Source organism: Gavia stellata, chromosome 6 (assembly GCF_030936135.1).
Source record: "Gavia stellata isolate bGavSte3 chromosome 6, bGavSte3.hap2, whole genome shotgun sequence".
Lineage (NCBI taxonomy): Eukaryota > Metazoa > Chordata > Aves > Gaviiformes > Gaviidae > Gavia > Gavia stellata.
Genome location: NC_082599.1, coordinates 58806848 through 58818921, shown reverse-complemented (window position 1 = coordinate 58818921; position 12074 = coordinate 58806848). Strand labels below are relative to the sequence as shown.

Sequence of the window (12074 nt, the reverse complement as noted above, 5' to 3'; positions counted from 1 at the left end):
GCGAAGGTGCACACGATCTCACTGATATGTGTCCTGGGATATATAGCCTGTTTGTGGGCTAGCAGGCAGAATGTACGGTGTCTCTGATCCATCAGGTCCTGAGTAGCCAGGGACCTTCGTGTTGTAGTTGAGGGGTGCTGGATGACAGGCAACAGCACGGCGGGGCGGGGGGCCGCTGGCAGGGAAGCGGTGGGTTGTAGTGGTGGTGTCCTGCTGATCTTGTGACAACATGGAAGTGTGTTGGAGGGTGGGGAATGAAGACTGTAAAGACTGATAGCCAGAGTTAAGCGAAATGTGAAATACAAAGCTCACAACGAACAGATTCTCTTGAAGAAGATAGGATCACTTTTTTCCTTCCCTTGAGTTGTTAATTGATGCGAGTTTTTAGCTCGTTTGTTTTTCCTTTTTTTACTCCTGGAGGCAGTATACGAAAAGATTAAAAACACAGCATGTGCCAAACACAGCTTTTGGCACTAGATGCGAGTGGATATGAGATCGTTAAAGAGATTTTCTAGACGATTTTAGCATAATCTTTTGAGGGCCTCTTGCATTGCTGCTAATACAAATCCAGGGCTTGCTTTCTTAGGGATATGATAGTTTACAGTGATAGGTTTTACATTTCCGTGGGGGTGATACCGCAGTACGTACTGTGGATTACAGTGGTTCAGCTGCGGGAACAGAAAGGTTAGCCTGATGTTTGTGAATGTCTTTTCATACTATTTTAAAAGATGAGAAGATTATATGATTTTTCAGAAGAAACGTGGTTGATAGTCCTGGAATCCTTGTTCGTGCACAGAATAAATGTGGCAGGGTCAAAACCAGCACACGTTTTCCTCCAAAGCCTCAGTGAACAGATTGCTTTAAGAGTTTTAGTGTGCTTTTGCCTACTCGCAACATCATCGCAACTGTGGGAGTAGGGGCAAGCCCTTCACCCAGAAAATTGGAGGCAGTAAGGAATTCCAATGACCCTGATCTCACACGCAGCACGAATTGTAGAGCTTCGCTCCAGCTGACAGGCAGTAGCAGAGCGGGAGTTGTTGCTGTCCTTAACTCTACCTGAGGCACAGGGCATACAGTTTGATCAAGGTCATACAGGAATATTCAGCAGGAGAGCAAGCAGTAAAATTCAGATTGCTTGGGGTCCAGCAGTTCACATGGATTTTGTAGATTAGGTTTCTGTAAGTAAGAAAGAATGAAGTCAATGTTTATGAAGTTTATGTTCCACAAAATTTATGCCAGATGATGTTCTATACACCCTCAAAAGTTCCGTTTACCTGCAGGAGAGAGCAAAGCCAAAGCACTGAGATGAAATCAAGTCATTTGACCAGAGACATAAACACAAGTCAGTAGTAGAACCAAGATTAAAATGTTTCCAGCTACTCAAATCTGTGACTGGATTTTGAGATTGTCTTTTCCTTTTCCATCTTGCCATCATACATGTTGCTTGTTTTAAGCAGGCAAACGCAATCTGTTTGCATGCTTATTGTCATTAGCAGAAAGAACTAACCTCTTACTTAAAATAAAAAGGGTTACAAATAGAGAAAGCACTTGGGTAAAAGTGTAAGAAAATTAGCATAAGAAGCCAGAAGTGCTTTGTGAAGGAGCTGGAACAATATAATATAAAGATTAGTGGAATAAGTGAGGTGACGATGAAGCTGATTGAAGGTTATCAGCTCAGGTACACAGACAGAGTGGCAGCCTTCAGCTGAGAGCTCTCGTTCCCATGAAGAGTCAGATGGCTGAAGCAACAAGCAAATTCCGGCTAGAGCAGAGGATTCTACCTGAGCGAAGTTCAGATGCTGCTGTGTGGCTGGGCATATCATTCCCGTAGGAAATGTATGCCATACCTTTTATGTAAAACACTGAGCTAGAGAGCCAGTATAATCAACTAAAAGGGACAGTATCTTGCTATATATTCAGCATTGGGTTGTGGGATTTTAATAGTTCATTAAATTTACATTGCAGTTTTGTGGATGATATAAAAAAATGACTGTGATCTGGCCGGCACAAGAGCACACACATAGCACATACAGCTATGGGAGAATGAGCTGAAATCCACTGCGGCTCATTTGTTATAAAGGAAAGTGCTTGCTGTGTTTTAAAGTCTTCAGTACTGAAGCTGATGCAGAGACCAGAAAGGATATATCTGGATTTTCAAACCACATCCTGACTTGACAGAATTGCCTTATGAAGAAAAAAAAACCCGCTTTTCTTGTAAACTGGTTAAAATGGATAAAGTGTCAAAGCGAGAAGGCAATAATAAATGTAGCATTCACACTACTACTTGTTTGCTTTTCAGCATATAGTATACTTGAATATATATGTATCTCAACATATAATATACTTCAACCTACTATGCATGTTACTACAATAATTTATTCTCTGTCTCATATTCCTCCAAAATTTTAAATTAAAAGAATAGACTTATGAATGGTAGGAAATTAAGAAAGACTGTGAAAGGTGAAAAGTTATCAGTGAAGTGAGAAGGTGATAAAAGGAAGCTATGTTCCAATCAGGTACAATATCTGACCTGTAATTGGCATAGAAATATCTTTGGTATTAGCAGTGGATGGTCTCCATGGCCTCAGAGGGAGGGAGGTTTATTCATGGCTCTGGAGCTTTTACGACATCCTGATTACAGATACCTTCCTGTTTTCCTTTAGGGGAGGTCTTTTTCACGGTTCATTCAGTGCTACTGGTTGTTGTTAATAAGTGTATTCCCTTTCACCTGCCCACCTCTTTGAGACTTAGGCGTGTTTGTTTGCAAGCTGTCTAGCTGAAACTGAAATTGTCTGTCCAGAGCCCTACCCAGACCCTGAGGAGAGGATTTCTTATTGGAGATAACGAGCACAGTTTTGAAAAGAATGGGCATCCTTTGCTGTCAATTCGAGCTGTGGAATTCGCTCTTAGATGCCACGGCGATGCTGACATTAGAAAGCTAGATATTGCACTCTTTTCACCCACCCCAGGCAGTTCCCAGCTTCCTGTCTCCTTTCACCCTTCTCCTTAAATATGTGTTCCTCAATCATACAGTGAAAGTCTTCTTTGTATTTAACCCATCCATACCAGAAAAAGGAATGTCAGCTGGACCAGTTTTCACAGATAGTGTTTCGCAAGCCTGTCAACAGTTTACAGCAAGTTGTCCATTTCAGTAGTCTCTGTTAGAGTTGAAGCAAGAACCTGAGCAACTTGTATGAGGTTCAACAAGGCCAAGTGCCGGGTCCTCACTTGGGTCACAACAACCCCATGCAACACTACAGGCTTGGGGACGAGTGGCTGGAAAGCTGCCTGGCGGAAAAGGACCTGGGGGTGTTGGTCGACAGCCGGCTGAATATGAGCCGGCAGTGTGCCCAGGTGGCCAAGAAGGCCAACGGCATCCTGGCCTGGATCAGAAACAGTGTGGGCAGCAGGAGTAGGGAGGGGATCGTGCCCCTGTACTCGGCGCTGGTGAGGCCGCACCTCGAATGCTGTGTTCAGTTTTGGGCCCCTCACTCCAAGAAGGACATTGAGGTGCTGGAGCGTGTCCAGAGAAGGGCGACGAAGCTGGTGAGGGGTCTGGAGCACAAGTCTGATGAGGAGCGGCTGAGGGAGCTGGGGTTGTTCAGTCTGGAGAAGAGGAGGCTGAGGGGAGACCTTATCGCTCTCTACAACTACCTGAAAGGGGGTTGCAGGGAGATGGATGTTGGTCTCTTCCCCCATGTAACTAGAGACAGGACAAGAGGAAATGGCCTCAAAAGTTGCACCAGGGGAGGTTTGGGCTGGATATTAGGAAAAATGTCTTTACTGAGAGAGTGGTGAAGCATTGGAAGAGGCTGCCCAGGGAGGTGGTGGAGTCCCCATCCCTGGAGGTGTTCAAGGAACGTGTGGACGTGGCACTGTGGGATGTGGTTTAGTGGGCATGGTGGGGTTGGGGTGATGGTTGGACTTGATGATCTTACAGGTCTTTTCCAACCTTAGTGATTCTGTGTTTCTGTGAACTTCATTCTGACGTGGTGGCAGCCTTGGCTCCCCTTGGTTACTGCACCCTCTAAATTACAGCTTAGGGGAGAAGGAAGAAGGACATCCCTGAGTTGCCAGTCTTTCTTTATGCTCCCCTTCTTCTTTTAACTGCCCTGCTGTTTGGTAGTGACTCCTAAAACTCTTTCAAGAGATACTAATGTGTAAGTGTATCATTTAAAGATTACTGAATCCCTTAGATCTTCAACTCTTTCTAAATTAAAGCTCGCTCACCTTTAAGGATGTTGTGCAATATGTTTAAGTCAGGTTATAGATAGTCTAAGGGAATATGGTGCCCTCTACACTGTGCCAGCGATGATCTAAGCTTTTCTTTGTAGTTATTTAGGATTTTTTATCCTTTTTCAGGAAATGAATGTGAAAACAAATTGTGTAAGGGGACTGGTGACAGGACGTTTAAGTGAAGCATGGACATTTCAATTGAAGTACAGTGTGTTAGTTAAATGCTACTTGCTGGGCTGATTAGCAGTAACAGTATAATTCTGTAGCCTGTGTTATACAGGAAGGCATAGTAGAAAAATGAACAGCCTTTCCTGGCTGTAGTGTGGGAATATATATATGTCTTATGCTTTGATATTCACTTTGTCTTAGGTTCTGGAATGACCAAGAGTCGTGTATGTGCTTTTGTGGCACATCCATTTTCTGAAGTGCTTGGCAGAGCGAGAGGAGCAGCGATTGCAGGGAAAGAACTGATTGTTTTGTTTGTGATTTCTGTGTTGTGTTTTTTTAACAGAGGTGATAGCTTTAGGATGAAAAGGCTCTTGAGGTTTTTGTTGGACTTAGCCTCTCTGTGTTTTTGTTAAATAGACGAAATGTATATAACTAGACCTTCAAATAGAGGCTTTAAAAGTCCTACAATGTTTGGATGCCTGTCACTGCTGCCAAGACTATCCAGTGAAAGGCAGACTGTCAACCATCACAGAAGTGCCGAATTTTAGCTTTGCTCTCTGCCTGCTCCTCTCATACTTCAGCTGGGTTTGTTTCCGTACCTGTCACATACCTGTATTTTTCATTTTCACAGTCCATGCAAACTCTAAATAACAGCTACATTCCCTTTTCAGATATCTTTATTAGTCTTCTCCCAACATGCCACAACCCCAAACCTCTGTTTTATGACTGCCTTTTCAACAGATCTACTCCACACTAGGTTGGTTTTCTTTTCTTACTTTTTGGGCACCAATCCACAAGATCACTGCACTGTTGCTCTTGAATAAGGAGTAGGACTTTGGGATCACTTCTGTTGTACTTTAAAATACAGAAATTGTAATGTTTTTCTTCAACTTGCAGTACTCTGGCAATCTCTGTCACAAAAAGATGCAGTCAGTGAGCAATTCCTTGTTTCAGAGAGGTCCTGTACTTCGCGATAAGTACCCGTGTGTGAATAACAGAGCAGGATGAGTCTCGCATACTGACAGTTTTACAAGGGAAAGAAGACACATTCAGAATGTTATTGCGTCATTTTAATTACAAGTCAGAGGGAACTCTGTGTTACCTTCATTCTTACCTTTTAAACTGCAGAACACCTCAAAGCCAAAACAAACAAGTTCACGTATGGTGAGACCTATATACCAAGAAACTATACAGTAGTTGCTCAACTTTTTGAAGAGTAGGCTAGTATTTAAGCTTCAGCCCCATTGCTCACAAGAAAAGCAACATATATGTGGGTTACGGATCCTTTGCAAGGTCACCTTAAATTCACTGTGGTTCCAGGTTAATGTAGCACATTTTCCCCATGGCCTCCATTGGGGTGGGGGGCATCTTTACCAGTCAACACTGGTAGGGAACTGTTGTGGGTGGGTCTTTTTAGTAGTATTATTTTCAGGTAATTGAGTCAACTATTTTAATCCCAGTCGTCACCAGTCAAACAAAAGCAGTTTGTTTCTACGCTAGAATCAATAAAATAGAAAACGTATTATGGCTTAGCCATAAGCTTAGCCATTAGCTTTTGCTGGTTTGTCTCCTGTTTAAGGACAGGTTTTCCTACCGTTCATATTCTACTGGTTGTATATTAGGTCTGTGTGATCTGTAATCTGCACAGAAAATACATGCCGTCTGCAGTACAAGAATAGCTTTTTTGTTTCAGTGTTTGCTGCTAACATAATGTGTTATATTGATCCACTCTGAATTGTCAAGCGTTTTCCTGATGATGGTGAGAAAGTTGGTATAGTTCTTCACCAAAAGGAAGAGAGCTTAATTTTCATGCAAACCAATATTCAACAGAATCGTAAAGCCCTAACCCTGGTAATAAAAATAGAAGCTGACGCTATTAATACATCATTCCAGATAGACGGAGCACTAGTATGTGGCTCCTGGGTTGAGTAAAACTTCATGTAATCACAGTGGCCATAGACTTGAGCCCTATAAAGTTGGAAACTTCACCAGATGGCCATTGTCAAGGCAGCTTCTAAAGACTATTGCTGCAATGTGTTAGGGCTCTAGGTACGACTTAGTCAGTGGTAGCTTTTTAAAATACCATTACTGAACATAACTGATCCACATTATGGAAGTAATAATAATAATACTTTGCACTCAGTGACCTTTTATCTATAGAGCCAAAAGCTCTTAACCAAGGCTTTTAAATACTCCCTTTCTGCTTGTAGGAAGTAGAGTGTTCAGAGGCTTGATGGAGTGTGAGAGAATTGAGCAACAGCAGTCTGACTCCATGGCCTATTGCAAGCAATCAAGCGGTGCTCTCTGCGGGTCTGGGACTGGGACAGGAGAGTGCTCCCGTGCCTGTCCCTGACAGCTGGGAGATGATGTGCCAGTCACTTGGGCTGGAACCTCCTGCTTCAGTAGTACTTTTAATCTTGAGTAGAGCCAACCTGTGAGTGGGATCACTTGTACATTAAAATGCTGTGTGGCAGGAACGAGAACGACGTACAACAGCCCTAACTTGAAATTTCCTTTATTGGCTCTGTAAACTGTGAGGGTAATACTGAAATGATGTTAAGATCTGGGGATGAAAGTTATTAAGGCTGAGATATACCACGCTTAGCTGAGGGGCGTAGATGTGGTGGTATATCTTAGGGTCTATATATTCAGGGCAGACAGATAAGTACCTGCAAAGACTGGCCTGTATTTTAGGGAGAACAGTTATGTCCTCTTCAAAAGTACCACATCGGCTGTGAATTTTCTGAGCTTTAATACTCAGCCTCAAAAAATCACATAATGGTATTTATCGGTAATGGGAGTAAATAACTGTATTTGATGTTTGCTTTTGTATAGTCAGTAGTTATTTTTTCTTTTTGTTTTCCCCAAAGTGATTTTATTGTTGAATTTCAGGGTCTAGAGATCGTGCCTGAAACTTTTCTTGGTGACTGTTTTTGTTTTATCTTTTAGATCGATGTGATTGTGACTTTGGGTGGACTTGGAGGACGCTTTGACCAAACAATGGCATCAGTGGAAACACTTTTTCATGCAACAAATATCACTCCTTTTCCAGTGATAGTTATCCAGGAGTGCTCGCTGATTTACCTGCTTCAACCTGTGAGTGTTGTGAAAAGTTACTTCATAATGACGCTGACCTTCCACCCACCCTGACCCTGTACGTCTTGCACCATTAAGTGCTCATTTTCTTAATTGTGTTCTGTAGGGTCAGAGGCTAAATATAAAATATATTGCAGGGAAGTGGACAGCAAATGATGGGCTCTGCGTTCCTGCCTTGGAAAAGATTGTGTTTAGTTTGTTCAGGATAGATTTGTTTAAAAAGCGAGGAACATAGAAATCCAGTATTTTGATTATAAATGAAAAAAAAATTTAACTTTTTAATTAGATTCCAGTAAGTTTAAATTTAGCACACAGCCCTTTTACATGTCAAGTAGCAATAAGGATGTCTGCAGCAAGAGAAACAAAAGAAGGATGTAAAAGGAAGATATGAGGGAGTTCCTGACAAACACGTCAGGCAGAGCTCTTGTATGGTCTGAGTGGTGCAGTTCATTATGATGGGAAACCAGCTAGCATCAACGAGGGAATTTATTTAAAATGTGTTATTTTTGTGGTTTTTCAGGTCTGTTATTCCATATATTGATTCATAAAACAACACACACAAAAGATCTTGCTGGGCTTCGGTTTCTAAGATTTAAATTAAAGGCAAATCTAAGCATCAAAAAGTCTTCTCTAACAGTGATTCATTTATTTGTTTGGAAATAACTTCTCCTGACGTCAGGGTTTCTAGAAGCTTAACTAACTTTCCCATTTTATCTTGGCAAGCTTATTTCATTAAAATAAATAACATTCACAGATAAATTTGACAAAACCCTGCACCACACGTGCTTCATTGTAATTTGAGAAAAGCATTAATAAGGTTCTATGAGATTATAGATTTAAATCCGCAGGGGCAATTGCTGTATTAACAACTTCGAAGCCCTGTGTCTGCAGGAAAGACAGTAGGCACAGGAGCTCATTTGCCAGTATGATGGGAAATGACTCTGATCATTAGTTGCACAGCTAAATGGATAGAGGCAGCAGAGTGAGGGGGAAAGAGGGCAAAGGATAACTGTGGTTATAATCTGAAAGTGAGGATGAACTGGCTTGTGATTGATCTGTGGGTGCAGTACTTCACTGACGACTGTAAATTAATTTTAGGATATGGTTAAGGACATACTGAAGAGCTGAAATAGGACGGAGAATTCCCAATTTAGCTTACAAAACACATACTTGGACTGGAAAGACTATTAATTTTTTTCATTCATCTTTTCCATAAGTGGCTTTAAAATGCCATGCCTAAGGTTGCTTTCAGAAGAGTCTTCAATGAATAATTAAACCCTTTGTAACTTTACAAAAATTCATGATCTGTGCATTTGAATAGAAATGGGAGGTTGCTAATTGTTTGGGCTTACTGGAAACTTCTTTATGTTCTGTTTTTAATCATGCCGTACGAGAAGCATTTAATACTTTTTTTTGTTGATGGGGAGAGTTCCACAGGATATTATTTTTTTCTGCCATTCCTGGCTGTCAGTCTGCATTGCTAGTAACTGACTTCTGCAACTTCAGGCTGTTTCTAGCGTTCAGAAATAAAGGGCAGACATAGGGGGCAGGCCGTTTAAACGATCTTAATGGTAACTTTGACACAAAATTGCTTTTCATTGTTGGTTTAAACTTGTCACTGTCAGCATCTTCAGCCAACTGTCGTGGTACCTCCAGATAATAACATTAATCCTGCATAGTTTAGATAAAAATCAAGTGAGTAGTTTATACACAGAAAGAAAAGAGGATCCTAAGCTTGGAAGTACTCTTTGTTGTGTGGAGTTCAGTGTGATGTTTTTCTTACAGCCACAATCATGACATTTTCTCTTTTTACCCTCTCCCCTTTGTAATTTAAAATCAAGGTAGGAGGGAGTTGAACACAGCAGGAGACCCACTGACTTTTTGAAATACAAGTCTGGAAACTGCAACAAATGAAGCAAGGTTTTGAGATTCAAATGCTAATGCAAATGATAAAGTTAAGAGCATGTTGCTTTTTCTATAAAACGTAGATCTGAAACCTTTCTCTCTTGGGGATGAAGAATCTGATCTTTATTGGATTCTTTGGATAAAATATACGAGCAAAATATAACCATGTTTTTTGCTTCAAAATAACATTAGCCCTCTGTTCACTATAGCAGGCGACTAGTGTTGGTTCTCTATCATATGTACCTAGGCAGAAGCTAAAATATTTGGACAGAGCAGATAAACTGGTAATCCCGTAACAGCCCTAGGAAGGATACAAAGCGGAATAACAAGTCAAGCTGCTGATTTTTTAATTACTAATGCAGAAACTAAGAGGAGGACAGTGTGAGTAAATATCTAAGTACACCATAAAATCTATTAAGTAATTGCTTTGAAAGATAGTTATTTCACATTATTACAATGTTGATATAGAGGGGTACAGCAGAAGAAATATATCAATATTTAACACATTTGTAAAGGGTCCACAGTGTTGTCGGAGACAGGCTTATAGGCTTGCTAAAAGTCTTCAGGGTGATAGAGGAAGAGAGCAAGGACAATGCCTGATTTGGACTCCACCACAGACTACCAAGCAAGGAGGACCAGGTAAACAAAGCCTTTTTTCATCAGCCAATAAAATGATCCAAGTACTGAATGTAAGGGTAACTGGCAATTTGAGTACTGAGGCATCTCTTGGGAAATAGATGGACAGACAGTGCAAGTTTTTGCAATAGATTGATAAAAATGTTTTGGCATGGGAAGTGAAGAAAACTGCAAGGAAGTAAACTCTTTTATATTAATTTCTGACCTGTAAGGATGAACTATCCTGACAGGTGGAGAAGAGAAAAAAGATGGGAAGAATTACACCCCATCAATACCTGTCTCCATGGACTCTATGGAGAAATTGGGTGGCAGGCTGAGATCTAGGTATACACTGTAGGTATCTAAATTTAGATAAATGAATTCCAATATAGGTCAAATTATTAAACAAGTATTTAAGAAAAGAAAGCAGGCATGAAATGAGGTGCATCTGTGGAAGGGACCAAGCAATGAGAACATAGTTTGTTACTACAGAAGTTGTAAGTTGACAGTGAAAGATTTTTCTCTGGTCTGAATGGGAAAAGGAAATGAATGACAAATAGCCTAAATTTAATGCATCTTTTGCTCAGTCTTCACTAAAGCAAAATATTCCTTTGAGCAGGTAACCAACACAGTTAAAATCAGTGCCGAAGTCCAAAGACTTTAAATTGCTTCAGAGAAAAAGCAAATAAGAGATTGAGCTGCCCCTTTGATTTTGCCAGCTCCAAGGGTTGTTAGTTTTTGTGTGCCATGCAACACTAATTAGGATAGGAGTCAGAAATAGGGAGACTATCTAAGAATTCCAGGAGGTGGTGCTTGCTCTGAAGCATTTTCTAATGTGACGATTGGAATTTAAAAGAAAAAAAGAAAAAAGGAAAAAAGAAAAGAAGTATCTCTGTACTGAATAGCCATCGTATTTCTTTCTCTAGTGGAGGAAGGGAGGAAAGCCTGAATTCTTAATAAGGAATAATCACTCTTTATAAGCAGGATATTTTACGCAACAGTCCGTACATTTTATGCTTGAAATTTCGGTAATATCAATTACCATTAGAATATACCCTGGCTGAAGAGCATTAGGCCCTTAGAGTCATGTTTATCATGCTAGCCATGCTCAATATGAATGGCTTAAGGTTTCACATACATACTTTCTCATTTTCTGGCTTTGTGCTTCTCAGGAGTACAGAAACATTAGCTTCTGTACACTGAGCATAAATTATCTTTTATCTGTGAGTTTTATGGCAGTTTGTAATACAAGGTAATAGGATTTATGACCAAGAAATGAGAAGATGTCCAAGAGTTAATGAGGCCTGTCTTTTACATTATACTGAGGAGTTCAGTTTTCCCCACACAGGATTCCAGCCCTGGGATGTAGAGAAGAATTGCTACCTACACACGAAAATGTGTTACAGCAGCATATTTTTGTCAGTTAGCTAACTCTTTTGAAAGAGTGTGTGAATACTTTGATAACCCTTTTTCTTGCACACAGCTTTTCTTGTGAGTGCATGCTTGCCTTCCCTGTGAGAAATGATGAATAATTTAACATCATAGATACTAGTCCAGCAGCTAATATGAGCAATAAGAATCAGGAGTCCCATCCCTTATTCTCGGCTCTTTACTACCGTTTCATTGGAGAGAAGTAAATTGTATAGTCTTTTGATCTCACAGTCTCCTAGTTTGTAAATTGGATAAAACCCACATCCTTCTCTGAATGGCTACTGTGAGGCTCGTTTAGTTTTTTACAAAATGCCATTACATCCTCAGCTCCACACCGAGGCAGAACATAATATTATGGTAATCGTAACAACAGTATTAATAAGGCCCTTAATTAATATAAATATTGCCCTACAGTAGGCTGTGCAGCTAATAGGTTAGCATGGTCCCAAGCACAGTTTTAGTGGGGAGCTAACTATCATTCTCGCAGACAGCGCCTGGGCACAGTTTGGAGTTAGCACAGGCCAGTAACTGCTTACTAAGCCTTTGGAGGGTACCGCCTTGTCTTGGGGACGAGAGAGAACAGCCATACGCATGTGAGCAGTGCTCTGCCAATTGGTTTGAGG

At 40.8% G+C, this 12074-nt stretch overlaps 1 protein-coding gene across 1 annotated transcript in view; it reads left to right on the top strand.

Annotated features, from left to right (window-relative positions):
• The window catches only part of TPK1 (thiamin pyrophosphokinase 1), a 243471-nt gene that overhangs the window by 131190 nt on the left and 100207 nt on the right, over positions 1-12074 (top strand). The window contains exon 6 of the mRNA XM_059819089.1: positions 7354-7500. Within this exon, the coding sequence (XP_059675072.1) occupies positions 7354-7500 (147 nt within the window). The remainder of the gene's footprint in view (positions 1-7353; positions 7501-12074) is intronic.